This window comes from Brassica napus, chromosome A1, assembly GCF_020379485.1.
Source record: "Brassica napus cultivar Da-Ae chromosome A1, Da-Ae, whole genome shotgun sequence".
Taxonomy (NCBI): domain Eukaryota; kingdom Viridiplantae; phylum Streptophyta; class Magnoliopsida; order Brassicales; family Brassicaceae; genus Brassica; species Brassica napus.
The window spans coordinates 29,203,610-29,228,514 of record NC_063434.1 but is presented as its reverse complement, the minus strand read 5'-3'; the positions used below and the strand labels follow the sequence as shown (position 1 = coordinate 29,228,514).

Genomic DNA, 24,905 nt, shown 5'->3' with positions numbered 1-24,905 from the left:
TGCTATCCAAACCAAACCGAAAACCTAACTAACAATTACTAATATCTAAGATCGAACGCCAGGCATATTTCATACCATACATTAAAAATTAAGTTTGTCAAAGAAAGGCTAAGTACATTGAATTTGCAGCTCAAATCTCAATGCTCTTTAGAAATTTTGATAACTCAACGTAATTGGTGGAGTAGAAGTAGATTACTAGACCATAATAAATTATCATAAACGCAAATAATAAAGAGAATAAAAGTGTTGTTTGTTTCAAAGAGTTCAATCATTCTTCAGGTAAATCAACTAGTTCAGCCATTGGTACTTTCGCCTCAATTTGTAATCCATCTCCTTCATCCATGTCTGTTGTACCTTTGTTCTTGGCGTAATCTACTTTGAAATCATAATCTCCTTCCATGGAATCCTCCTCACCACCTGATGATGCTTTCTTAGCCTTCTTCCTCTTACTCTTCTCTGCTTTCTGCATTTTTGTGTTCAGCATGCTTTCCGCTGCGTATAGCTTCCTGTTCTGCCTGCTTGTCTCTGATTTCGACTTTCCTGTTTCTTCCTCCTCCCCTTCCCCTCCCATAGACTCATCACCATCACTCTCAACGCCAACCTCTTCTTCTTCCGTCTGAGTCTTAGACTCATCCTGTGATACATACCACAAGTTAAAACCAGACCGAGAAGGTTACAGGCAAGAGTTTATTAACCAACCTCGACCATAGTTTCATCGAAACTGAGAGGAGCATTCGAAGGAATCTCAACAGGGTTGAACTCGTTGACAGTCTTCAAACTCCCAATAAAAGAGGATTCACCACTGTAAACCTCATCGATGTTGAACTCCTTAGCCAGCTCCGGCACAATCTTTGACTCTGCGTGTTCGCCTTGCTCCCTCTTCGGCGGCATTGTATAGAATGGAATCTTGCCTTCATTCCAATCACGCAACACAATCCTCGCAGCAGCTTCCGTATCCACAAGACCACCCTTCTTAAGCTTGCCTCTCACGGTGGCAACCTTATAAAGAAAATCATCAACCCCCTCGAAGCTTGGGATCTTGTACAGAGTCACAAGCATCTGTGTTGAACAAAGCTTGAGAATCTCCTTCACTGAGTTTCCCACAAAGCAACAGTTAAGCCACTGAGATTCATAACCTTAACAAGACAAAAGCACAAAGTTATTACCTGGACTAACTGGATCTTCCAACTTCTCGATTCTTTTACAATTCCGGAGAGCTATAGAAGCATCATTCGCCGAAGATTTTTTGAGCAACACAACACCAGGACAATCCAACAGCTTCACGTTTTTGTCCAAGTGAACCTCTTGGAGAGACCTAGTCAGTCCAGGGGTAGCACCGACGTTGACAACATGAGCTCTCTTCAAACTGTTGATAAGACTACTCTTCCCTACATTAGGGAGTCCAATGATACCAACCGTAATAGATTTTTTCAACTGCCAAAAACAAAAAGAAACATTAATACAAAAACTAGTATAAATTAATGAGAAAGCAAAGCAAAGCAAACCTCATGACTTCTCGAGTAGTTCTTCAGCAATTTGATAAGAGTGTCTGCACCAAGACAATCACTCGTCTGCAAAACACTGCTTGGTTTCGATGACGCCTTTGATGGTTTCCACCCCAAGTTTGATCTCTGTTCCTGAGTGCTACATTTGAATGCAACAGCTGGAGATTCTTCCCTGAGGTACTTAAGCCACTTCTCAGCAGCCTCTCTAGGAACAAGATCTACACAAAAGAGTAATGAGTCTAATGACGACACCAACGGCACGAGCAGAGAGACTCTGAATAGAAAAGCTCACCAATCTTGTTCAGAACCAACACACGGTGCTTACTGGGACCAGCTTCCCCCACCATCCCCTCCATGGCGGTGCAACGCGTGCCAAGGGGGTCACGTGCATCAAGAACCTCGAGAATGACGTCAGACAATTCAATGACATTCTTAAGCTCCTTCTTGAAAGCATTCTCAGAGTTATCTTATGAAACAATAGACATCAGTGGAATATTATAGGCAGATAAAAAACTCCAAATCAAAAACACAATAACATTCACCTCGAACATTAACAAGTCTAGTTGAGTCATCTCCACTCTTCCCCTCTCCATACCCTTCTTCTGTCTTGGTATCCTCATCAATAACCAAACCAAGTTTCCTCTTTTTCGCCTGAAATAGATTCATTAAGTGAGATCACAACCATTGTTCTAAAAATCGGTCTACTCTAAACGGCCTAGTCGGCAAATCAGGTATGAGCGGAACGATTTTTCAAACCGAATTTTTGAAAAATCGACAATAATCCTAATCAATGCCTAGCTATTTATAGAACATTGATCACAACATAAACATTACTTACGATTTTTCAAACCGATTTTTTTGAATCGACAATGATCCTAATCAATGCCTAGCGACTTTTAGAACATTGATCCAACATAAACATTAGTACTAACGATTTTTCAAACCGATTTTTTTGAAAAAATCGGTCTAGGCGTTCAAAAAATTGACAATGATCCTAATCAATGCCTAGCGATTTTTAGAACATTGATCACAACATAAACATTACTAACGATTTTTCAAGCCGATTTTTTTTAAAAAGACAGTCTAGGAGTTCAAAAAATCGACAATAATCCTAACCACAGCCTACCCATTTTTAGAACAATGATCACAACATAAACATCATTTCATGATATCCTTTCTCAATCAACCAACACCCATAACACAAAGTACATGTCTTTAACAGCTGTAACCTAAAAAGACTAAAGCTTTACACTAACAAAGATTGAATAATGATTGATTACAATTACCCTTTCTTTGCGGGCGACTTTCTTCAGCTCAATCTCCTCGAGAGCGCGAGCACGTCGAGCTTCCAAGGCTTTAAGCTCCTGTTCCTTGAAAGGCCAGTCGTTGGGGATGCCTGGATCCTTCTCTGCTCTGGGCTTACGGTTAAGGCCCAGCTTCTTAGCTTCCTTTGCCTTCTTCTTGTGGTGCTCCTTCACCTTTCTTATGACCTTGTGCTTCTGCTTCAAGGGCACCCTCTTGCTCTTGCTCTCTGCAAAATTCAAAAAAAAAAACAAAAATCAATAAAAGACCTTTCTTAATTAACACCCTGAGCTGATATTGGATTGAGAGGGTTTAGCTTAGCTTACTTGTACTCTTTTTCGGCATCTTTTTTTTTTGTCAGAACACACAAAACTGAGAGGAAGAGGAAGAAGAGGGTTTATGGAGAGAGGAAGAGGAAATTAGGGTTTAGGGTTTAAATAGATTTGGATTACGACCCGATTTGGACGAACTGACCCGACACGACACTGTTTGAGTCAACATAAAAATTAAAAATAAATTGGGGTGAGAGAGGCTCGAACTCTCGACCTCAGGATTACTCAGATAGCTATGAGACCTACGCGCTAGCCAACTGCGCCACCACCCCGATGTGTGATGATGTTACATTAAAATATCTAGCCTTTGGGTGTTATGATAAATCCAAGCAATTTACATGTGTAATAAATCTTCATATCTTCTTTTTGAGTTTTATATGGAGTTAACGTTTGATCTTCCATGCTACTTTGTGGTCTACTGTTTAAGTACTCCTTGTGTGTGACATTCTTTGTTTTTCTGATAGCAAACATCAACGTATTAGATAATAACGGGAAGAATTTGGAAAGTTTTAAGCAAATTGAATCACATTTGAGAAAGTATAACTATTCTTCTGGTGGGACGATGTCTCTCTTTGAAGACGATACAGCGTGGTGTGTTGGTTTCATTCTCTCACATCTAAGCTAGGCCTACTCTTTGACATTCATAAGTTTGTGACATTACTATATAAACGATATTATTGGTCGGCAAATTTTTTTTTGTTAGAATGTTGAAAGTGTTTAACAATATCAAGAGTGAGAACAAATCAGTCTTCTTCAATTTATTTCTTATAAGTGGATGATGATAGATACTGGTTAAGAGAATTGTTTCATCCTATAATAGATATGTATCTCAATTGTATCTGCCAAGAGCCTCCTAGAGAAAATTGTTTACTTGTTTTTGTAAACAAAAGAGGCAATAGAAAAAAGCATCAATATCCAGCCATTTACAGGTTTCAAGCTGCCTTTCTTCTATATCTAATTCTTATTTGTTCGCAATTTTAAAAGAGATTTTGGGAATAATAATAAATGATATGTTACAATTATTCGCATTTTTGTTTTTGGAATCTCTAGTCGTGCCACCAACAACAATATCCAACCCTTTAGTTGCATTTAATTTTATTCACGTCGTGCTCTCCATGTCGTTAGTCGTTTTCCCATTTCGTCATAGGTCGTACTTTTAAACATTTTTTGGGGGAGATTAGCTTGTTTTTAAAATACAAATTGCACAGACATGAGATCATTGAGAAATGTGAGGCACACAAACATGAGATCATTGAGATATATATGGACCCCATTTCTTATACTCACTACATTAATTAAACAGTATAGTTTAATTGTCTATATTAAGAAAAAAATCAGCTGCCTAACCTGAAGAAAAAATCCAGTTTTCTCCCTCCAGTTTTATCGCAGACTCTTCCTCGCTTCGGATCTTGACGGTCTGGTGTTGATTTTATTTTTCTTGAGCTAGGTTTTGTTAGATCTTGACGTTAAGAGCACCATTATTGCTATAACCCCATTTGGGTTTCTTAGTGATTAATTTAAGAATAAAAGTTATTTAAGAAATGTAGTTAAGAATCTCATAGATTTTATGCTTTATTGGAAGTTTCTTAATTAGGAGTTTTTAAAAAATAAAATTAGGGGTTCATGACTCATCTCCTCCAACTCATCTCTTCCAAGCTCATAACTAGTCTTGTGCATGTTACCTGCATTTACACACAAGAAAAGAACACAAAAAAATATAACAAGATCAATACACTTAAAGCAACAACAGAGACTCTTCATTACACAACACCAACAGAGATTCTTCCTTACAAGAACAATACACTTAAAGCAACAACACAATTAAAAGAGAACAAGAACAAGCCACTTAAACGGAAACCACAACAAGAACAAGCGACACTAATTAGCCAACATTTTAACTTAAATGAAAACAGAACACTTGTTTTTAACAAGAACAAGAACAAGCCTCACTAATTAGCCAACAAGGTTCAATCTCATCATCTATCACCACGTAATTAGCCAACAAGGATCGAACTCCATCTGCCTCCTCCCTAAAAAAATTCAAATCAAGGTTCAATCTCATCATCTAATCACCACCTAATCAATCGTATTAAGTGTGAATATCAAAAGGATCTCACCGATCAGAAGATAGAGGAGATGGGGTCGCATCATCTAATCACCACCTAATCAATCACTTTCCTTCGCGACGGAGAAGACCAGTGAAGGAGACGCCTTTTAGCGGCGGAGCAGACGAGACAAGGGAAAGTCAGAGAAGACGTCGATTGCACGGAGGAGACGTCAATTGCACAGACGAGATGTGATTAAACGGAAAAGACGTCGATTGGACGGTGGAGAGGCCTCTTTCATGAACGCAGTCGTCGTCGTCTTGACGGAGAACACAAGAAAATATGAGAGAAAACAAAAGAAAAGAAAGAAAAAAAGAAAAATCAAAACAAAAAATCAAAAAGGCTTGGTTGCCTGACACGTGTTCTAAGGACCTGCTTTGTGATCGGTTGCAAAAACTATGAATTAAGGATCGGTTATACAATTTTCTTTTTGTTTTTATTTAATTAATTGCCTAATTTTCTTAAAAACTCCAGCTAAGGACCTGCGTTAATGATGCTCTAATAAGATGAAAAGAAGGAAAACCCTTAAGGGTTTCTTGGGATAGAGGCAACCATTGTTTATATAAGGTTTGATTTCCTTTCTGTCAATAAACCCACGTTTATTTTCCAGACAATTCTTGCTTTATCTGAAAATTATCAATTTTCTTCTTGTCAGTGCAGGCATTTATTGAACAAAAATAGAGTGTTCCATTCCTATGTCATAATTGATCTACAAGAAGAAAAAAGAGAGATCAAAAGTTTCTAGAGAAAGGGTTTCTTCTTAAGGGAACTAGAGAAGAAATGAATTGTTTTTCATGTTTATATTTCCATGAAAAGAAAAATGCTCCCAAAGATTCAGATAACAGCCGTCGGAGAAATGGTGAGTTGACCAGTAGAGACAACAACAAAACACACCCTGGTATGCTTGGAAAACATATAACTTTTTTTATAATATATATTAGGGTTTTACAAGTCTAGATTCAGTAACCTTTGTGGTGCTTACAGAGAATCCAAAGCCTAATAAGACTGGAAATGAGCAGAACAAGAACGATGATGCAAACAAAGAAGTGACAAACAACATTGCTGCGAAAACATTCACCTTCAGGGAGCTAGCTACTGCGACCAAGAATTTCAGACAAGAATGTCTGATCGGTGAAGGCGGTTTTGGAAGGGTTTACAAGGGAAAAATCGAAAAATGTGACAAGGTTATTACTAATTAACTCGTCTTAAGGATCTTTCTCGAGTTTAATTTTTGGTCAGGCGAATAGTGAATGTGATCTTGTAGATAATATCTAATTAAGTGTTAAATAGATGTCTTTCATTTTGGTTTAACTATTTATATTTTGAAAACGTACATACTATTGTATAAAATCAGTTTTATAGAAACTTGAATACGTTTAACTTGTTTGTCTTGGATTCAGGTTGTGGCAGTGAAGCAGTTAGATAGAAATGGGCAGCAAGGGAACAAAGAATTCATAGTAGAAGTCTTGATGTTAAGTCTTTTACATCACAAGCATCTCGTGAATCTCATTGGGTATTGCGCTGATGGAGATCAAAGACTTCTTGTCTATGAGTACATGTCTCGTGGTTCACTTGAAGATCATCTCCTCGGTAAAATTACAAAACTATGATCGGTATCAAATGACTGGTTTATTGGATTAGTCTCAACGTTTAACTGTTTGTTGAAATGCTTATAGATCTAACACCGGGCCAAGTACCATTGGATTGGGACACGAGGATTAGAATTGCGCTAGGAGCAGCCATGGGTCTTGAATACTTGCATGACAAGGCTGATCCTCCGGTGATCTACAGAGATCTCAAGGCATCTAACATCCTTTTGGACAATGACTTCAACGCCAAGCTATCAGATTTTGGACTAGCAAAGCTAGGTCCTGTCGGTGACAAACAACATGTGTCCTCCAGAGTTATGGGAACTTATGGGTATTGTGCTCCAGAGTATCAACGAACCGGTCAGCTAACCATTAAATCTGATGTTTATAGTTTTGGAGTTGTGTTGTTGGAGTTGATAACTGGACGAAGAGTTATTGATACGACTAGACCTAAAGATGAACATAATCTTGTTACTTGGGTGAGTTTTTTTTATTTCTTTGTTCCTTATATTATATACAAGGTCACATCTAGGCACAACCAACCTATTGAAACATTCTTAACTTTTAATTTTTTTTTGAAGATTATGTACATATATTATATATATAGATTTTTAAATTATGAAGAAAGAATATTAATTTTTTTATTAAATGTTTGTGACTTCTCTAAATTCTCCCTGCCCTGATTATAGAAAACCCTTCGGATTAAATTGGTTATAAAAACCATTCTGTGTTTTAGGCACAACCTGTGTTCAAAGAACCAAGTAGGTTCCCGGAACTAGCTGATCCAAGTCTGGAGGGAGTGTTTCCGGAGAAAGCTCTTAACCAAGCCGTAGCGGTAGCAGCAATGTGTTTACAGGAAGAGGCAACGCTACGACCACTCATAAGCGACGTTGTAACCGCTCTAGGTTTCTTGGGAACCGCTCCTGATGGCACTATAGCTGTTCCACGTTACGACGAAGTTCGTCCTCCTCAGCCGTCGGGTGAAACCTCCGGTGAGGATTCTATGGCGCCGAAGGAACGGGAAAGAGCCGTGGCTGAGGCAATGGAGTGGGGAGTTGCTTCGAGAGCAAATTCTCGGAACACAAGTGCAGGACATTCCCTAAACCCCAGTGCAGCACATTCTCGGAACCCTAGTGTTTCTTGATTTTAAGTTTTATATCTTTTTTGTGTCTTGATTTTTATTTTGGGTTTGGTTGTTTTCTTTCCTTTTAAGTTAGTGGTAGGAGTTGTTACTATCTTTTTTGTGTGTTATATATTGTTCTGTTTTGTTTCATTGTGTATATTAATTCCAGCTGGGTTCATAGCTATAGAATGAAAAACTTCATGGATTTCTATTCTTGGTTTTAAGATTTTTACGTTCATAGACTTTATTTCACAATAAATTTCTTTTGTTTCGAGTAAAAATGATTAATAATTATAGGAGCTTTGATACCGTTGCATGCACCATGCATGGAAAGCTCATAAAGAGCAGCTAAATAGCAACATTAGTGTAGAATGCAATATTAAAGGTATAAATTGTAGCTATGTTTCGAAGAGGATACATGATCGGATGAATAGTTCGATGTGTCTCTTGATTATTGTTACGTGTGACGCAAGAAACCCTCTCGTCAGTACATAAACCTAAAAGGCCTTAAACATGATTGGGCTTATAAGTAAGGCAAAAAGTGGGCTAGTCAGAAAGCCCATATCTAAGCCCAAAACATCCTCCAAACTCACAATCTCTCTCTAGCTACCTCGCTCTCACGATCTTGAATTCTTGATAGGTGAGCTCAATCTGAAGAGCTATGTCAGGTAAGGTATGGAGATGGGTATTAGGTCTAACATACATACTTGCTGTTGCCACGATTTGGATTGCTTCCAGCTTTGTAGTCCAGTCTGTGGTGGACGCTGGCGTTTCTCCCTTCTTGATCACTTTCATTTGCAACTCGTTGTTCGTCGTTTATCTTCCCATCTTCGAGATCAGTAGATATCTAGAAGATACATACGGTAGTAGTATACTGTTCTGGAGAAGCAAAAGGTCTCATTTACTCGAACTAGCCGAATCAGAAAAGGAAGCCTTGCTCGGACAAGATGTTGTGATATCAGATGCATCTGAAGTATCAGGGGTTGTTGTAAGAGAGGATGGTAATGGATTAGATGAGAAGGGACGTTGGACAAGGATGCGAGTTGCTAAAGTCAGCCTTTTGATATGTCCGTTTTGGTTTTTGGCTCAGCTCACTTTCAATCTCTCTCTCAAGTACACGACAGTTACGGTAAGAACATTGAGAACTCATTCTTGTGTTTCTCTGTTCTGAAACAACTCTTGCTTGACTTGAAATTTTTATTTTTGGATCATAGTGATTTTATTTCAGTTTTATATTAATCTTTGGATACTGTTTATTTCGTTTAGTGAATTTTAAAATTATTTCATTCTCTTTTATTTTTATTAAATGAATAAAAAATGTTTATATATATATATATATTTTTTTTTTAACACAGATTTATTATGATATTGTAATTACGAGAAATATTACATTCGACGACCAACATATTATGTTTTTATAATTCGATTTAATTCGACATTTTAGCATAAATAACATCAAAAAAAGATTGAGACGGGTGTTACATCATCCTTGTTGTTCTGTTCTGAAACAACTCTTAAAGACATTTTCATTTTGTGAGTTTGCAGTCAAATACAATCTTAAGCAGTGCATCAAGCCTTTTCACCTTTCTTGTATCACTACTATTCTTGGGGGAGAAGTTCACGTGGTTGAAACTTCTCAGCGTTCTTCTTTGCATGTCTGGTACCATCATTGTGAGTATTGGTGACTCAGAATCTGACTCAACTGCATCAGCTAAAAACCCACTTCTTGGAGATATCCTCTCTCTAGTCTCAGCGGCTCTATACGCTGTCTACATCACTCTTATACGCAAAAAGCTTCCAGATGATGATGAGAGAAATGTCAGCTTCAGTATGGCTCAGCTTCTCGGGTTTCTAGGTCTCTTCAACTTCTTCATCTTCCTACCTGCTGCTCTAATACTCAACTTCACAAAGCGAGAACGGTTCAACGCACTAACTCTGGAACAGTTTGGTCTAGTTGTTGGCAAAGGTATGCAAACCACATCACTTGTAGATGTAGGGATGCTGATTTGAGTGATGTTGTGTCTTGCGTTTTCAGGTTTGTTAGATAATGTGCTCAGTGACTATCTATGGGCAAAGGCAGTACTTTTGACAACAACCACAGTGGCGACGGCTGGGCTAACCATTCAGGTTCCATTGGCAGCTATTGTAGACGGCTTATCAGGGAACAAACCAAGCTTCACTGACTACATTGGTGCTGCAGCTGTAATGGTCGGCTTTGCAGGCATTAATATTCCTTCAGAATCAAAAGAGACAGCTATTGAGTTGGAACCTGAGACTCTAGTGTCCTAATTGTTTTCTAAATTGTTGAATACAAATGTAGCTAGGAAATAGAAGTGCAATTGTTCAATAATAAACGGTTTAATCTTGTTTTATTATTAGACTCTAAGCAGATACATTGAGATGTCCATACTTTTGCATCACTCTTTTGGTAGCTATAGTAGCTGCTTCACTTGCTCTCAGTGTGCCTTGTGCCATGAGAGAAGCAAACTCACGAGTAATCTCTTCCTGAATCTTGGTCCTAGCATCACCCAATGGGTCCTCTTTCACCTTCTCTTTACTAGCCGAAGGTTGAACAACAACCGGTGACTCGGAAGCTTTCTCAGATGGATTTGGACCAACAGGTTGTGACTGAGGCTTAAACTGTGGAGCGTTGGGGACAGCGCCGGCTCTCAGAGTTGCTTCCAGGTTCTGTATCATAGGCACTGCAAGTAAGGATATAAAAATTAGGATCCAAGACGTCAAGAGAGGTTTAGCAAAGTTATCTTCTACTACTACTTACTTAGAAGACCACCCATGGGGCTGTTCATGACCTCACTAGGAAGCTGGAGAATGTAGTCTGGGATGCCTTTACCAACAAGAAACTGAGACACCTCGTTGCTAAAGTTGTTGCAGTTGTGAGTAATCAAGTTGTAGGACTCAGCGGTGTAACGAGGACTAATCTCATCCAAGTAAATCTCGAACACGTCTTTAGGAACATGTGTCTCACCCATCTCCACACTTCGTAGTGGTGCTCCGTATGGGGTAGTTCCAGCAGGTAAATGCTGTATCCCTCCTCCGAAGAAGTACTCGTTCCCATACGCAACTATTCCCGTGTGCCTGAGTAAAGGAATACCCCAGCTTTAGTCAACCTTAATACCTTTAACACACATAGAGACAAGGCAATATCTAAAGCCTAAAGGAGGTTAGTTTTGCAAATCTTGTTCAAGAAAGTGTAAGCCTTTGAGGACTAAACCCAGCAAAAAGGGTTAAAGTTTTCACCTTTCACTCAGATTAATAGAGAGAGAGAGAGATGGAACTGACCAGACACCTTCGATGACTTTTCCCAAGAGAGAAGCAGAGAGCTGGCGAGCCAAGCCTCTGCTTAGGTCGTAGACATTCAATGTAACCTTATGCGCTTCCTGACACATCTCACATTCAATCAAAACAACACAACGAAGCAAAGACTCAATTAACTTCTAACAAGAGATGAAAAAGAGAGAGACTATACCTCAGCCATATCTCTAAATATCCTCGAAACAGAGTTATTTTTTTTGTCGGTAAGCTCAAATCTGAAAACTTTATTTGAAAGCAATGGTTCAGAGAGGCGATTTATAGAGGCAACCTGATTGGAACATTTCAAAGATTCGTCTTACGGCGTCGTATAAGCGGAAGTGAGAGCCCACACGGTCTCTACTCTGTTGTACGCTTCTAGAAAGTGCCGCCCAATAAATTAATTGACACGTTTCTTCTCATAACCGGTTCCGGTTCAACCGACCAGAATCTTTGAACAGATTGGTTGTTGTATTTTAATGGATTTAAAAATCCGAATTGAATCTAGTATTATTGATTCTATGATTTTCAAATTTTTATTAAAATCATGTGTTATTGGTCTAATGATTCATAAATTCTATATTAAATCAAGTGTTATTCAATCATACGGATTTACAAATAAATTTTATTTTATAATAAATTTGAATGGTAAAAATACAAAGACTCAAATCCGAGAAAAAACTTCTAGATTTGTAAATACTAATCCGAAAAAATTTAAAAATCTACATATTATAAATACTACGTAGGGGTTACTGGTTGTTGTATTTTAATGGATTTGAAAACCCGAACTAAATTTAGTGTTACTGGTTCTATGATTTTCAAATATGTATTAAAATCATGTGTTATTAATTTAATGATTCATGAATTCTATATCAAATCAAGTGTTATTCAATCTTACAAATTTACTAAGGAGGTGTTATTGGTTTATATATTTTTATTGATTTAGAAATCCATATAGTATTTATAAATCCAAGTAAAATATACAAATTTTCAAATTTTCTCAGATTAGTATTTACAAATCCGGAGGTTTTCCTTTGGATTTGGGCCTTTGTATTTTTCACAAAGAAATCCATGCAAATCCATTCAAATATATTATGAAATCAAATCTATTAGTAAATCCGTATGATTGAATAACACTTGATTTGAATTAGAATTTATGAATCATTAAACGAATAACACTTGATTTGAATTAGAATTTATGAATTATTAAACGAATAACACATGATTTCAATACATATTTTAAAATCATAGAACCAATAACACTAGATTTAGTTTGGATTTACAAATCCATCAAAATACACCAACCAATAACCCCCACTAATATATTTGATTTTATAATGGATTTGAATGAATTTGTTTGGATTTTTTAATTAAAAATACAAAGACTCAAATTCGAAAGAAAACCTCCGGATTTGCATATTTTAATTGGATTTATAAATACTATATGGATTTCTAAATCAATCAAAATATATAAATCAATAACAAGCGCTACCTAGATTTCTAAATCAATCAAAATAAATAAACTAATAACACCTCCTTATAAATTGTTATGAATTTTCTTGGTCACTGAACATCTTAACTCCCTTTAATCTATTACCCACATTCGTCCAGATTATATTCATGTGGTCTCCATTTTAGTGGAGTCAAAGTAATTTAATTCTTGTCAATATCCCTGGTTAATAGATTCATGAATTGTAAACTCCCTCCACCAAAATAAATCTGATTACAAATGCACAAGAAAATTTGAAAAAAAATGTAACAAAGGAATAATAAAAACGACTAATCTACCATTATGGTTAAGCAGATAAAAGCCTGGACATTGAGCGAAAAAAAAAAAGATTATATAGGGAAACAAATGAAGAAAAATCAAACTGGTGCTTCTTTATTTTCCAAAACAACAGATTAGGCCCAACGAAGCAGACCGCAATGATCCCGCATTCTTTAAACCCTGTGACACCTTAGACGGCTTAAGAAGAAGATTTTGAGCTCTGGAGTTTCTTTAATGGTTACAGAGAGGCGCAATCTTGGCACTCCCAAGTTCTCTGAAAAAACAAAACAAAACTGCTTCGTAAAGTGCGTTGAACATGTGATTGTTATGACATGGAATAACATGGAATAAATGTTTGCTTACCATTGTGAACTATTACGCATTTTGTTGGACTTGGCGGTGAAGTTGCAGCATCCAATCAACATAACCAGTCGAACCGCCCATCTGGTCATCGATGAGATTTCTGAGGAGAAGGAAGCCTTCTCGGGGTTGTTCTCCTTGCCTCACTAGCAAACACATGGGATGGTATGACGGATCATTCTCCCTCACTTTCTTTATCAGCCTCATTAGCTTCTTCGACATCCCATTCTCTTGCTCTTGCAGTGTAACCTAAGATCCACCACAAAGAAAGACTGAGGAATTAGTATGGAAGCATATAGATCATTATAAGATGTAACGCTGGTTAATAAATTCATATGTATGTGGATGAAAGAGCATACCCTTGAGAGCTCTGCTGCAAAGTCAGCCCCAAGAAGACATTTAGCAATGTCAGGTGAAAGCATCCGACCAAACCACAACACCAATCGAAACCCATCATCGTAAATGTAAAGGCCTCTAGAATCCAAACTCTCTGCAGCCAGAGGCAATCTCCTTAATACGTCCTTAAGGTCATCATGGTCTGCCGATGGCTGCAAACATGTCAAATTCATTAATGATTTTAAGAAGTTTCTGAAAAGATGTACATAGAGATAGAGAAGCACAAACCTTTAAGAGCCACTCGTCAACACGGAATAAACTGGGATATAACAGCTTCAATAGCTTTTTGACAGGCAGGGCCATCATGGTGAAGCCTGCCGCAGAGCGCTCGTCGAGTGAAGCATCAGCTGGTCCACCATGAAGAGGAGTGGACTTACAAATGGCCAATCCGTACAATGGCAAGAACTTCAGAGACTCTGGGTATATTAATCTAGACCCCAACCGATGCTGCACCGAGTGAAGATTACGATATTCTCTGAGAGCTTTAACAATCTTTTGCTGTATAGCATTCCGTGCATCATCCAATTTTGCGGACAAAGTTTTCTCAATTGCTGCAGAATTAAAAAGGTCCCATTAAATAGAATCCAAAGTAACTACGATGCTACTGGGAAAGACTTGAATGTATCTTACCTAATCTAGCATATACAGAGACAATGGAGCCAGTGTCTGCTTGTCTATACATCTCTCCGAGATCTGTAACCACTGGTGCAATAGCTGTGTGTACCCTTATACGCCTCTCTCCGCAAGAAGCAGTATATCTTAGTTCTGTTAAGGATTACTAAAACCACATGATGTGTTGTACCAGCTGAAAATCTAAACTCAAGTATGTTTTAAATATACACTATTCAAAGGATACAGTAAAGCGACTTGGAAATACACAGTCGGGGTTGTTAGCAATGTCTCTTCCAGAGCTAGCTGCACTGCATATGCTTTGTCACAGTCAACAGCAGGAAGAGCAAGCAGGTCGGCAGACCTTAGCATGAAGTTCCCATGGTAGGACGAGCAACGAATTCCTGTATAGCATACCAACGAATTTAGCATATCTTGAGTGACATAACAGGCAGCACAAATGAATAGTGTATCATAAACTCTTAAACCTTTTCCACATCTTATTCGCAAAACTGATTCCCAGGCAGTTTCCCTTGTAAGGTCTCTAGCCAGCTCGTGTCTTAACTTATCTCCATGGATGGATGATTGGAAGCCTGGATAGTAGTACACCTGTCCACCAGTGTATTTTGCCAGCGTCCCTACACAAACCAATGCATTTTAATACATAAATTTCGCACTTAAAACAGCAATACTGAACGGCAGGAGAAGCCACCACTAACTGACTCAAAACTCCTAAAATAAAAAACAGTGACAATCACAACGTTCACGTACCTAAGGAGGCAATGTCAGTGTACTTATCACTGAATGCATAAACATTAATTGCAATCTGGAACTTGGTACAATCGGCAGCCATTTGCTTATAGAAGGCGTCTTCAGCTACCCTTAAAGCATATTCTTTGTCAGTTCCATAGACACGAGGATCATCTCCGCGCAGCTTTAACCGCCCAGCACCAAGAGAAGGTAACGAGTTCTGGAAAATTAGCAACTTGCCACCAAGTTGGTTCTGAAATGAGAAAGAGAAAACAGAGTGAACTACAAACTGATAGAAATTTTCAGACGAGGTTCCATATAGGACACTGACATAAACTGTATTTTCATTTCAAATGGCAGCATAGTAACTAACCATAACCATAAACGCTGCTTTGACGGCTGGACCAAAAGCCGATTCCACATTGACATTATCTTGAAACATAAGAGGCAGACCGTCTAAAAAGGCTTCCACCACATTTCTAGATTCAGATAGATTGACAAGGAGATCATCCGGCAATGGGATAAATATATCATCCAGATCAGAAACCACCATCATTTGTGGTTGGCTCAGAGATGACTGCATTGCCAAGGTCCAAAAATAATACATGATAAATGCTAAAGTATTTCAGAACAAAAATTCATGCGTATTTACAATTCTCTTACCTTCAGGTTGTAAAAATGCAAAGTGCTGTCATAAGTAATAAATCCAATTTGAGTTCTGGGATAACCAGGCAAGTTATCAAGACAAGACTTAATCGTTTGAGCAGCAACCTGCCAAAGGAGATAAAAGTCAGTGTAAAATAAAAATTTGAGGACAGCTTGCATCTAAAAAAGAGACTCTAATCTAGTCTAGATCCAATGATACGTAGTGTGTTTAGATAAAAGCACATGGATTGGTCATTACAAAGTAATTCTAATGCACAACAAGTTAGAATCCAACATGCTTACCTCAAGCATCCCACTTTTAGTAGCCGAAAATGAAACATCAATGAGGAAGAAGTATGTTGGTGGCATCGGAGGCCGAACCATGTACTCTGTTGGAGCTATGAAATCAACACTGCCTTGGGTCAGCTCAGGCCGTTGATCCATGTCCATTCTTCGGCCAGTAGCATCCAAATGTGAAAAGTATTCACCAGGCACTGAACAATAAGTTTGACCCATAACTATGAATATTCATCTGATAAACATATATGCCTAAGAGGACTGAGCATAGAGCCATCGCTCAAATAATTTTATGGAAAGTAAAAGGACATTCCAACGACTAGGCAAAAGTTCGTATCAGGTGCACAGATAATTTAACAAAGATGACATTTCACCACCAAATAAAAAACCATACACAACACCAAAAACTGTTCCTTGTAGCTTTCACCAAATCAATTTATTATAATTCTACTAAGATCCCTAATAGATAGCCCTTCCCTCATTAAGTTCACATCAGATTCACAGGTATAACGACAAAGATGACATTCCACCAAAAAAAGAACAAACGTACGCAACACCAAACACAGTTCCTAGTATAATTTCACTGAAGTCCCTAATAGACATTAGACAACCCTTCCCATCAAGGAAAACCAGAGAAAACAGCAATGACGTTCTATAGCACTTTGGTCAACAAACAAATCCTGAAGATTTGGAAAAATTACCATCATTAAGCATAGAACAAATGTTGCACCGCCACTTTCTTCCAGAATCTGTAAAAGTCACATAAGGATTCATATAGGTACGGCATCTTCTGCAACGGATGATGCCACTTGAGCCAAAATCAACAAGTGGTACTTCCTCCTGAACAGATAAAAACGACAAGTTGCAATACATGAAAAAGTTATATGTGGCTCTAATGTAGCACGTTAATTAGCTAGACGAATACTTACCCCTTCAGGAGCCTCAGCAAGTGGACAAACCACAGCTCCTAGAGGTAAATGCCACCTCGACGCCAGAGACTGGGAACTTGGTATAGCACTAGTTGTCAGCCGTAGATATCTCGAATGACAATTCATAGGGTACATTTCAGCAAATGAATTTGGCTCCACGTCACCATCCAATGGTCTTGGGAATGAGGAAGGATCAAGTCCTGGCTCAAGCGATCCCGGAATATTCGAAAGGGATAGCGAATTGAAATCTTCAGCCAAGCCTTGGACGTTGCTGGTAGGAGGTGCATAGCTCGGATGCAGGTTCTGCTGTCCTGGGTGCTGACCAAAACCTCCTGTCTGAGGAGGATATGTAGGCCGAGGTCCCTGAGATAATGACATTGGAGGAGCCTGGTTGCTGGGATAACCAGGAAAAGATGGCTGTGGACCACCACCAACGCCAGGAGGCACCGGTTGTTGAAAACCAGGACCAGGAGGAGAAGCATACCCTCCAGGTCCCATTGGTTGCTGTGGGCGGAGAGACATGGGAGGCGATAAGTGACCTGCAAGAGTTTGAGTAGCTGGTGGACCACTAAGAGGAGGGTTTTGACTACCCGGGAACGGAGGAGGAGGAGCTGGAAAACGTTGAAAAGAGCCACCACCACCACCACCACCACCACCAGGAGGGCCTCCGTAAGCTGGCGGAGGAGGTCTACTCCCTGGAATCTGAGAAACAAAAGGAGACTGCCCAGGCCTCATCACACCCACAGGTGGAGGAGCCATAGGAGGACCAGAGGGGGTAAAAGGCCTTGTAGGTTGGGAAGAAGGTGGTCTAAACCCAACAGTCTGTGCTCCACCTGGCGGCGGAGCAGATGCAAACGGAGAGGAGGATGACGAAGGAGGAGGAGGAGGCCTAGCTGGAAAACTCGGATAGCCTTGATTCTCAGTACCCATTATTGCTTACACAACTTAAAACCTGAAACTACTATCAAAGTTGGAAGCTTTGGACTAGAACCAGATCAATTAACAAACCCTAGATTCCTTCATAACCTCTGGAATAAACTTAATCTAGTTCTAAACGTATAAGAGAAGCTCCCTCTACGTTGTTGATTTCCCCTTACCGGAAAGATCTGCTGGATCAATAAAAATTGAGTATCAGCTCAAATTAATTTTTTTTTTTTATCAATTTGATATAAGGTTTGAATTGAGAGAGAAGACTACCTCAAGTGAGAGAGCGAGAATCTGCGCAGCACGAAAACTTATTCTACGGCAGTGATCGGCTTTCAGATCGTGTGACCCTAATAAGAAGATTCGAGGTGTAGTAGTTGGAGAATCATGCGCGGTGAAGGAGAGACGACGGTGTGATATTATATGGGCCAACACTTTGGGCTTACCGGTTTTATCGATAATGTAATTATCCCAAAAATAATAATGGACAAATTGTCAATAATATAGAAAGAGAAAAATGGTACTAGAAAGAGAAAATTAGAAAAATGACATTTATTAAAGGATTTTTATCTCAAAAATAACATTAGAAAGAGAAAATTATAAAAATGACATTCATTAAAAGATAAAATATCTTTAATACCCTTAGTTTAAATTAAATAAACAAACAAAAATAAATAAAAACAAATAAAATAAAAATAAAATAAAAATGAAAAAAAGAAATTTTTTTATAGTTTCAGATTATATGTTTTCAGATTCGAAATTTTTTTTTGAAAATTTTTTTATGAAATTTTTTTTTTCGAAATTTTTTTTTATTTTCTTTTTAAAATTTTTATTTTAAATTTTTTAGTATTTATTTTTAGTTTTATAAAATTTTAAACCGTAATTCCAAAACCCTACCCTTTAACTCTAAACCTTAAGGTTTTGATTAATTAACCCAAGAGGTATAAATATATATTTACCTCTTTAATGAAACTTATTTTTGTGACTTTGAGAAGTTTGGGAACAAAAACTTGGTGTTTGGTGCTATCCTATTCTTTTTTTTTTCAATAATAATTGTAAAACACTGTAAATTTTCAGAGTATTAAAAAAAAAATTGTTAGAGAGTATTAACTTTGGGCTTAACGGTTTTGCAGTGTCTTTATACAACAGTCTTATTGGACTGAGATCAGTGAGCGTTGGGTTACGGTGATCAAGGATAATACAACAATCTTATTGGGCTGAGATCAGTGAGCGTTGGGTTACGGTGATCAAAGATAATGAGGCTTACCGGTGGAGATTAATTATATAATGCAAATGGGTAATTTTCTCATTTTCATTGTTGGTTTTATGTTTCAATAAAAATTTAAAAATAACGTCAACAGCAGGGTTCGAACCTGCGCGGGCGAAGCCCAACAGATTTCAAGTCTGTCTCCTTAACCACTCGGACATATTGACTTCTTGTTTGTTTCATCTCCATAGAATGTCTTAAACAAGTTGATAACTCACAGTGATCATCATTATAAATAAAATAAGTGATTAATATTTTTTGGACTAACAAACACTATGGAAGCATCCTTAATTTAGATCATTTCTTCACCTTAAGACTCGTTCTTCTTTGCTCTTTTTCTCCATTTTAAAACACTTTCACCCACATAAAATTTGTTTTAATTTAAGGAGGTAAGAACAATAAAAACCAGTCTATATGATAAAAGTTAAAAGTCAATCCAACAAAAACACAATTACCAAAATTTAAGATATTTTCAGTATAAGCAAAAACGATGTTCAACACACTCTAAATTCGATGCAAGAGGTAACATGTCTATTATACTTTTTTTTTTTGAACAACACATGTCTATTATACTCATTTGTAAATAATTCGTTTTTTACTACTTCATTAACCGTAATTTATCGGCTTCCGATGATGGAGAAAGGTGGCGGGAGAAGGCGTGGAGTTAAATGTCGGCTTTAAAGAAACGTAGCAACTCGTTAGCCGGATTATCTCTAGACGCTGTTCTTGGCGGCGAGATCGTTATACCACCACCACCATCATCTCCACCGTCGCCACCGCCTTTGCCGCAAAAATCTCTTGCACCTCACCAAACATCAACAACAACAACGACCCAAACGCTTTTCGACATCATACGCGACGAATACATCAAGGAAGGCCAAAAAGATCGGACCACGTGGCAGATTTTCCGCGAGAAGCTCCGTCTCAAACGAACCGGTTCCGCTTGGACCACGTCTCTCCATATCCCCGCCTCGGATATCCTTATCCCCAATCCCAAACACCCCCGGCCAAACGCTACTATTCCCATGTCGGATCCACCCGGACGCGGGGCGTTCACGCGCGGACCCTCGATGCGGGTCGGGTCGGGTAAAAGCCACGACGATTATTCCGCTGACGTCAGCATCCCTGGAGACGGACCGCCGAACAGGAGCTTCAAGCCTCAGTTTTCACGGCACGATTCCGTCAGAGATCACGGAGACGAAGACAAGATCCTCCGCCACCCGGTCGTCAAGTTCGTCGACGAGAGGCAGATGTCGGCGAGGGAAGCCGTCGCGGCGCAGGAGGCGGCGGAGGCGGAAGCCGCGGCGGCGTCAAGCGACGACGAGGAAGAGGAGGAGGAAGACGACAGCGAGGAGGGAGAAGCGGCGGAGAAAGCAGATGCGGCGCCGAAGCAGACGATGTCGCTGATGGATCTTCTGGAAGAGACGGATAGGCAGATGGGGTTAACGGGAGCGAGCTACGCCATGGACGACGAAGAGGAAGAGTACGAAGAAGACGAGGAAGAGGAGGAGGAAGAAGATGGCGGCGGAGGTGGAGGAGGAGAAGGAGAGGTGAACTGCTGCGTTTGTCAGGTGAACATCAAAGGCGCGACGTTTACGCCGTGCGGTCACACGTTTTGTAAGCTCTGTTCTAAAGAGCTTAGTGCTCAGAAAGGTCATTGTCCTGTTTGCAGCAGCTTCGTCCTCGAGTTCCTTGAGATCTTCTAGTAATAACAACTTTTTTTGAAACTTTATTTTCCCTCCTTTTTTTAATATAAATATTGAATTTTTTAGTATTAAATAAAATACTTGTTACAATCAACAGTGTAAACACACAAACAAACAAACAAAAAATCGCTCACTGGATGAGGCTGTAAGCCAAATCATTTATTAGAACATTTCCGTTTAAACTTCAAGCTTAGCAATGGTTAATCAATCAGGTTGTGACATTGTAAGGGGGACATAGATCAGGTTGTCTCACGATGTAAATCTGATCTCCAACTTGACTGTTTGTGTCTTGATTCCTGTGCCATGTCCATAGTGCCCATGTGGCGTTCTTCATCTGCATTTAATCAGATTAAATTTGAGTCTAATCCTAATGTGGTTCAAGCGTTTAGGAGTTAGTTAAAAACTTAAAACCGTTACCTCTAGGATTCCATGGCCAAAGCTGCTTTCTCTCAAGGCGCTATAAGGAGGTTGCTGGTCCCAACAGAACGCACCAGTCGTGGTGGAGTTGGAAGGGCAAAATTGCCCACCCAGGGCTGCGTCCGGTGTGGATAATGGGTCAGGACATTTACCGGGTTCATCGGTGTGCTCTATGGCCATCTTTTCACGGTTACCTCCATCACCAATCACTATGTGAACTGGACCACATGGGTCTAGTTGGTAGTTGTATACTCTGTTAGACCGTTCATAAGCATGAACCTTGAAACATGTTTTCACAAAGAAAAAATGTCAGTTATATATACCAAATCAAAAGATGGAGAAATTAATGAGGCTTGAAACGATTACTAAACATATATTTTTAATCATTTGGGGTCATAAAATATTATATATATATCAACCACTAATATTTTAGAAACTATATGCTAATGTTCATTTTGCTATGTCCATAACCTGCTCTGGAAAAAAAGAAAAGGTTGTGTTTCTTTTCTTACATGTCCGTTGAAGACAATGTCGGTACCGTAAGAGTAAAGCAACTCCTCCATAGCTACTTTCATACATTCAGCTTCTTTGTAATGCGCTGTGTAAGTGCTGTACCATGGTGGATGCCAAGTAACTACTAACCACGGAGTTACCGACCTATTGAATTTAGCAAGATCCCTCTTTAGCCACTCGTATTGTTCCCCTGCAAAAAACCGAACAAGAACCTTAGTAAAAACGCACACAAACATGTAAACATAGAGGTCAGAGTCTAAGAATATCAAACCTGATCTATCAAAGTCGATGTATGCACCAAGCATAACAAAGTGAATCCCACCAGCGTTAAAAGAATAATAAAACTTCGAAGTCGAGCCACTTTCTATATAAGGGAAAGCGAATCTTGAGCTATAAGCTTCAAATGTTTTGTTCCCAGCTTGCAACTCAAGCTCATGGTTTCCTTCAACCACCATTAGAGGAACTGTAGAAGTCAGATTCTCCATAAACCTACCCCAATAATCCCAACGCGGCTGATACGTCTCGTGTATAGGCGTATTTGAGAAATTGCAAGAATAACAATCCGAGCTAGTCCCGTTCGTTAGATACAAGTTTGCGTAGCTCACGTCACCGACCAATAAAACAAGATCCGGAGAGTTCTGAACCAAGTGGCTAATTGTAGCTGTTGTGTTATAAGTGAGACCAGTATCACCCACAATTGCTATTCGGCTGGGGTAACTCGTGGGGCTAGAAGCAGGCATTGTCTTGAAATGGTGTATCTTACTCATACCATGTGAAGGATCACCACATCGATAGTAATAGACAGTACTTGGTTGCAGCCCTGCGTTTCAAAAACCAAATCATTATCAAGAGTCGATTTAATAACTTGTTTAGTATGGTCGAATCTGAGCATAGCCGGATAAATAATTCTATTTGAAAAAAATATATATATTATATTTGGCCTTCAAATTTTATATAGGTGGTATGACCTCCAAATTGTCAACTTTTTGATTAAAATAAAGTTAAAAATGACTCATTAATCTTTTATCTGTACTTTTATGTAACCTTTAAAACAATAATTTGAAAAGCTAGAACATTCTGACTTCTTACAAAATATTTTGCAAACTAAAGCGTTACATGTTCATTTGGTTTTGCTTTACAACTAGCAAAAGCAGTTGTTTTAATTCTAGTAAGGGTTGTCATTTCATTTAAAATATACACACAGTATGCAACACATGGGGTGGTCTATATATATAAGCTAAAATCATGAAAGGTAAAAGAACCTGTAATGCGAACATGGTGTATGATTCCAGAAGTATAGTTAAGGAGGCCCTCAAAAGGGTAAAGTTGATTATAAACAAGTGAAGATCCTGTGGCTGTATGAATCAGTGAATCCCCCAAAGTACCGAACTGGACGATACTGGCGATACTTGTCGGATCTAATGGCGTCACGTTCATACCGATTTGGAACTCACCTTTCAGACACAACAAGAGTTTCATTAGTGAAATACAAACTTGTAGTAAAAGAATCTTATCTTTTGTTTAACAGAGCCACAAGACCTAACTTTATATACAAGTAACTGAAAAAAAGTAAAAGAGTTGGTGATAAAATGAAAAATGAACCTGTGATCCAAGAGACCCATATGGAATCGTAATTGGAGGAAAGAGCTAGAGAAATCTGCTCCGGCTGGAAGCCGGTGACGTAGCGTTGGACACGTGGATCGGTGTCAGGCAAATCAACTGCTTTTCCCCGGAGAGAGGTGTCTAGTGTAATCGTCACCGGAGTGAACGGACCGTCCAACGTGGAGGGGATGGTAGCGTCAGAGAAGGTTGCCGGAGAAAGAAAGCAGAAGAAGAGCAGAAGAAGTTGAAGTCCGAGGAAGGTGGTGATAGAACCGTCGCTAAACGACATCGTTTCCACGGGGGTTGTGGCGGAGCTTTTCACTGTGGTGGAGCGGCTTTCTTTATGTTGCCGTTGGGATGTTTTGTGAGAAATAAAGGTTCAGAGTGCCCGTTTAAATAGTGATTACCGTTTAAGCAAATTATCATTTAACACGCAACAATCATATGAGACCGAAATTTATTCCAACATATTAATATTGAGATTTTTTTTTTGGAGATTTGTATTATAGATTATCTATAACTGTGGTACTTAACTAGTTTTACAGTGACGTTCTGTTTATATGAATTACCCTTTTCCAATTTTCTCTGGTGGAGAATCTAACCATAATGTTTTGTGTTTTTCTGCTTTGTATTTTATTCCTTGGATACTTTAATAGGTTTGGTCTGCGACGACTGTGAGTATAATTACGTCACCAATGACCCAAAAGCAGTATGTCAAATGCGTCACAAAAGTCAGTGTCATGCTTTCCTTATAAAAAAGTACAAAAATGTTGACTTCTCCATCTATGATTTTGGTATTGTGTAGAACGTTCACACACGGTAGTAAACCAAATTCTATACATTCCAGTCTGAGCCATTTGACTTTATATTTAATGGATTAGAAATCATTTAAGTCAGTTTCCACTCGCGTCAATTATTCATCCAATGCCCATCCTTTAATTTTGTACCATATAGTAGCATGTTTACAGAGGATTCTCTCGACATAATATGTAGTTGTCACATAGCTCAGTTTGTAAAATAACTATTATCTTGTAGATACGATCCAATCTGTTGAGTAATTATATGGTCTCACGTCTGGGCATGGATTTCCGGTTTATTCAGTTTAGGTCGGGTTATTCGATTTTCAGTTTATTAGTGTTAATCAAAAAGTTACCAAACTGAACCGATTTTTTTTTTTTGGTAGCATGATATGAACTCTATTTCAATCCTTGTAACTTTTATTTGATAATTTGGATTTTCTGAGATTTGAACCGTAGATTATCAGTGTAGAATTGGTGCAGAGGAAAGGTTTCTCAAAAGCTAAGGTTAGTCACTAAATGCTCTAGGCTGAGGATTTTCAAAATAAACTGAGGCTTTCAATTCAGATGGCAAAATTGACATGGATTCTAGTGTTTATATGATTGTATTGTTTTCTCTTGCAGGAAAGAAAGCAGGTGGGCTTAAGCAATTGTTATCAA

The 24,905-nt window shown here is 38.6% G+C and overlaps 7 protein-coding genes and 2 non-coding genes across 12 annotated transcripts; 3 read left to right on the top strand and 6 right to left on the bottom strand.

Moving 5' to 3' along the window:
- Nucleotides 1–122: 122 nt before the first annotated feature.
- On the bottom strand, nt 123–3,257 carry LOC106451761 (guanine nucleotide-binding protein-like NSN1). Its single transcript, XM_013893739.3, has 8 exons — nt 3,134–3,257; nt 2,792–3,036; nt 2,048–2,156; nt 1,798–1,971; nt 1,506–1,723; nt 1,167–1,434; nt 700–1,091; nt 123–634 (listed from the first exon to the last, which is right to left on the bottom strand). Exons 1-8 carry the CDS (start codon nt 3,150–3,152, stop codon nt 269–271), a joined length of 1,791 nt encoding a protein of 596 aa, XP_013749193.1. The 5' UTR covers nt 3,153–3,257; the 3' UTR covers nt 123–268.
- Nucleotides 3,258–3,325: 68 nt separating this feature from the next.
- Nucleotides 3,326–3,411, bottom strand: TRNAM-CAU. The gene is given in 2 exon segments: nt 3,326–3,361; nt 3,374–3,411. It is a non-coding gene; the product is annotated as a tRNA-Met (tRNA).
- A 2,597-nt stretch (nt 3,412–6,008) lies between these two features.
- LOC106453828 (probable serine/threonine-protein kinase PBL26) lies at nt 6,009–8,455 on the top strand. The gene is made up of 5 exons (XM_013896032.3): nt 6,009–6,142; nt 6,229–6,428; nt 6,645–6,834; nt 6,921–7,312; nt 7,570–8,455. Exons 1-5 carry the CDS (start codon nt 6,025–6,027, stop codon nt 7,975–7,977), a joined length of 1,308 nt encoding a protein of 435 aa, XP_013751486.2. The 5' UTR covers nt 6,009–6,024; the 3' UTR covers nt 7,978–8,455.
- A 104-nt stretch (nt 8,456–8,559) lies between these two features.
- On the top strand, nt 8,560–10,361 carry LOC106451759 (thiamine-repressible mitochondrial transport protein THI74-like). Its single transcript, XM_013893736.3, has 3 exons — nt 8,560–9,085; nt 9,502–9,922; nt 9,992–10,361. The coding sequence occupies exons 1-3, from the start codon at nt 8,618–8,620 to the stop codon at nt 10,243–10,245; spliced, it is 1,143 nt and encodes a 380-aa protein (XP_013749190.2). The 5' UTR covers nt 8,560–8,617; the 3' UTR covers nt 10,246–10,361.
- LOC106389699 (desumoylating isopeptidase 1-like) lies at nt 10,304–11,633 on the bottom strand. Of its 2 annotated transcripts, XM_048761669.1 has the most exons (4): nt 11,444–11,633; nt 11,257–11,354; nt 10,736–11,052; nt 10,304–10,658 (listed from the first exon to the last, which is right to left on the bottom strand). In XM_048761669.1, the coding sequence occupies exons 1-4, from the start codon at nt 11,450–11,452 to the stop codon at nt 10,339–10,341; spliced, it is 744 nt and encodes a 247-aa protein (XP_048617626.1). In that variant the 5' UTR covers nt 11,453–11,633; the 3' UTR covers nt 10,304–10,338. The 2 variants fall into 2 exon arrangements, with proteins under 2 accessions (XP_048617626.1, XP_048617644.1); XM_048761687.1 differs by lacking the exon at nt 11,444–11,633 and having other exon boundaries at nt 11,257–11,363.
- A 1,292-nt stretch (nt 11,634–12,925) lies between these two features.
- Nucleotides 12,926–18,426, bottom strand: LOC106389700 (protein transport protein Sec24-like At3g07100). Of its 2 annotated transcripts, none has more exons than XM_013830028.3 (14): nt 18,217–18,426; nt 17,020–18,128; nt 16,792–16,930; nt 16,097–16,287; nt 15,812–15,919; nt 15,522–15,725; nt 15,170–15,401; nt 14,887–15,036; nt 14,646–14,802; nt 14,420–14,547; nt 14,018–14,340; nt 13,753–13,941; nt 13,397–13,642; nt 12,926–13,307 (listed from the first exon to the last, which is right to left on the bottom strand). In XM_013830028.3, the coding sequence occupies exons 2-13, from the start codon at nt 17,947–17,949 to the stop codon at nt 13,409–13,411; spliced, it is 2,985 nt and encodes a 994-aa protein (XP_013685482.2). In that variant the 5' UTR covers nt 17,950–18,128; nt 18,217–18,426; the 3' UTR covers nt 12,926–13,307; nt 13,397–13,408. The 2 variants fall into 2 exon arrangements, with proteins under 2 accessions (XP_013685482.2, XP_013685483.2); XM_013830029.3 differs by having other exon boundaries at nt 17,020–18,125; nt 18,217–18,412.
- Nucleotides 18,427–19,295: 869 nt separating this feature from the next.
- TRNAS-UGA lies at nt 19,296–19,377 on the bottom strand. Its single transcript has one exon. It is a non-coding gene; the product is annotated as a tRNA-Ser (tRNA).
- A 203-nt stretch (nt 19,378–19,580) lies between these two features.
- LOC106389704 lies at nt 19,581–20,942 on the top strand. Of its 2 annotated transcripts, none has more exons than XM_022713772.2 (2): nt 19,581–19,732; nt 19,854–20,942. In XM_022713772.2, exon 2 carries the CDS (start codon nt 19,879–19,881, stop codon nt 20,914–20,916), a length of 1,038 nt encoding a protein of 345 aa, XP_022569493.1. In that variant the 5' UTR covers nt 19,581–19,732; nt 19,854–19,878; the 3' UTR covers nt 20,917–20,942. The 2 variants fall into 2 exon arrangements, with proteins under 2 accessions (XP_022569493.1, XP_013685486.1); XM_013830032.3 differs by having other exon boundaries at nt 19,586–19,732; nt 19,850–20,942.
- A 3-nt stretch (nt 20,943–20,945) lies between these two features.
- On the bottom strand, nt 20,946–23,895 carry LOC106389705 (purple acid phosphatase 15-like). Its single transcript, XM_013830033.3, has 6 exons — nt 23,449–23,895; nt 23,109–23,300; nt 22,118–22,666; nt 21,846–22,036; nt 21,334–21,612; nt 20,946–21,250 (listed from the first exon to the last, which is right to left on the bottom strand). Exons 1-6 carry the CDS (start codon nt 23,735–23,737, stop codon nt 21,125–21,127), a joined length of 1,626 nt encoding a protein of 541 aa, XP_013685487.1. The 5' UTR covers nt 23,738–23,895; the 3' UTR covers nt 20,946–21,124.
- Between the last annotated feature and the right edge of the window lie 1,010 nt (nt 23,896–24,905).

What these genes read in the sequence shown, in the direction of transcription:
- LOC106451761 (XM_013893739.3), bottom strand. An exon ending in GTTGGTTCTGAACAAGATTG is followed by an intron (nt 1,724 to 1,797) that starts GTGAGCTTTTCT and finishes TCTTTTGTGTAG; the next exon opens with ATCTTGTTCCTAGAGAGGCT. An exon ending in GGAAGATCCAGTTAGTCCAG is followed by an intron (nt 1,092 to 1,166) that starts GTAATAACTTTG and finishes TGGGAAACTCAG; the next exon opens with TGAAGGAGATTCTCAAGCTT.
- LOC106453828 (XM_013896032.3), top strand. Translation starts at nt 6,025, where the DNA reads ATGAATTGTTTTTCATGTTTATATTTCCATGAAAAGAAAAATGCTCCC. An exon ending in CAACAACAAAACACACCCTG is followed by an intron (nt 6,143 to 6,228) that starts GTATGCTTGGAA and finishes TGGTGCTTACAG; the next exon opens with AGAATCCAAAGCCTAATAAG. An exon ending in AAATCGAAAAATGTGACAAG is followed by an intron (nt 6,429 to 6,644) that starts GTTATTACTAAT and finishes TCTTGGATTCAG; the next exon opens with GTTGTGGCAGTGAAGCAGTT.
- LOC106451759 (XM_013893736.3), top strand. Translation starts at nt 8,618, where the DNA reads ATGTCAGGTAAGGTATGGAGATGGGTATTAGGTCTAACATACATACTT. An exon ending in TCAAGTACACGACAGTTACG is followed by an intron (nt 9,086 to 9,501) that starts GTAAGAACATTG and finishes GTGAGTTTGCAG; the next exon opens with TCAAATACAATCTTAAGCAG. An exon ending in TGGTCTAGTTGTTGGCAAAG is followed by an intron (nt 9,923 to 9,991) that starts GTATGCAAACCA and finishes TTGCGTTTTCAG; the next exon opens with GTTTGTTAGATAATGTGCTC.
- LOC106389699 (XM_048761669.1), bottom strand. An exon ending in AAAGTCATCGAAGGTGTCTG is followed by an intron (nt 11,053 to 11,256) that starts GTCAGTTCCATC and finishes TCCTTTACTCAG; the next exon opens with GCACACGGGAATAGTTGCGT. An exon ending in CCCCATGGGTGGTCTTCTAA is followed by an intron (nt 10,659 to 10,735) that starts GTAAGTAGTAGT and finishes CCTTACTTGCAG; the next exon opens with TGCCTATGATACAGAACCTG.
- LOC106389700 (XM_013830028.3), bottom strand. Translation starts at nt 17,949, where the DNA reads ATGGGTACTGAGAATCAAGGCTATCCGAGTTTTCCAGCTAGGCCTCCT. An exon ending in AAGCAGCGTTTATGGTTATG is followed by an intron (nt 15,402 to 15,521) that starts GTTAGTTACTAT and finishes TTCTCATTTCAG; the next exon opens with AACCAACTTGGTGGCAAGTT. An exon ending in CTCTGTATATGCTAGATTAG is followed by an intron (nt 14,341 to 14,419) that starts GTAAGATACATT and finishes TTAATTCTGCAG; the next exon opens with CAATTGAGAAAACTTTGTCC.
- LOC106389704 (XM_022713772.2), top strand. Translation starts at nt 19,879, where the DNA reads ATGTCGGCTTTAAAGAAACGTAGCAACTCGTTAGCCGGATTATCTCTA.
- LOC106389705 (XM_013830033.3), bottom strand. Translation starts at nt 23,737, where the DNA reads ATGTCGTTTAGCGACGGTTCTATCACCACCTTCCTCGGACTTCAACTT. An exon ending in CATCGACTTTGATAGATCAG is followed by an intron (nt 22,037 to 22,117) that starts GTTTGATATTCT and finishes GGTTTTTTGCAG; the next exon opens with GGGAACAATACGAGTGGCTA. An exon ending in TTGGCCATGGAATCCTAGAG is followed by an intron (nt 21,251 to 21,333) that starts GTAACGGTTTTA and finishes GATTAAATGCAG; the next exon opens with ATGAAGAACGCCACATGGGC.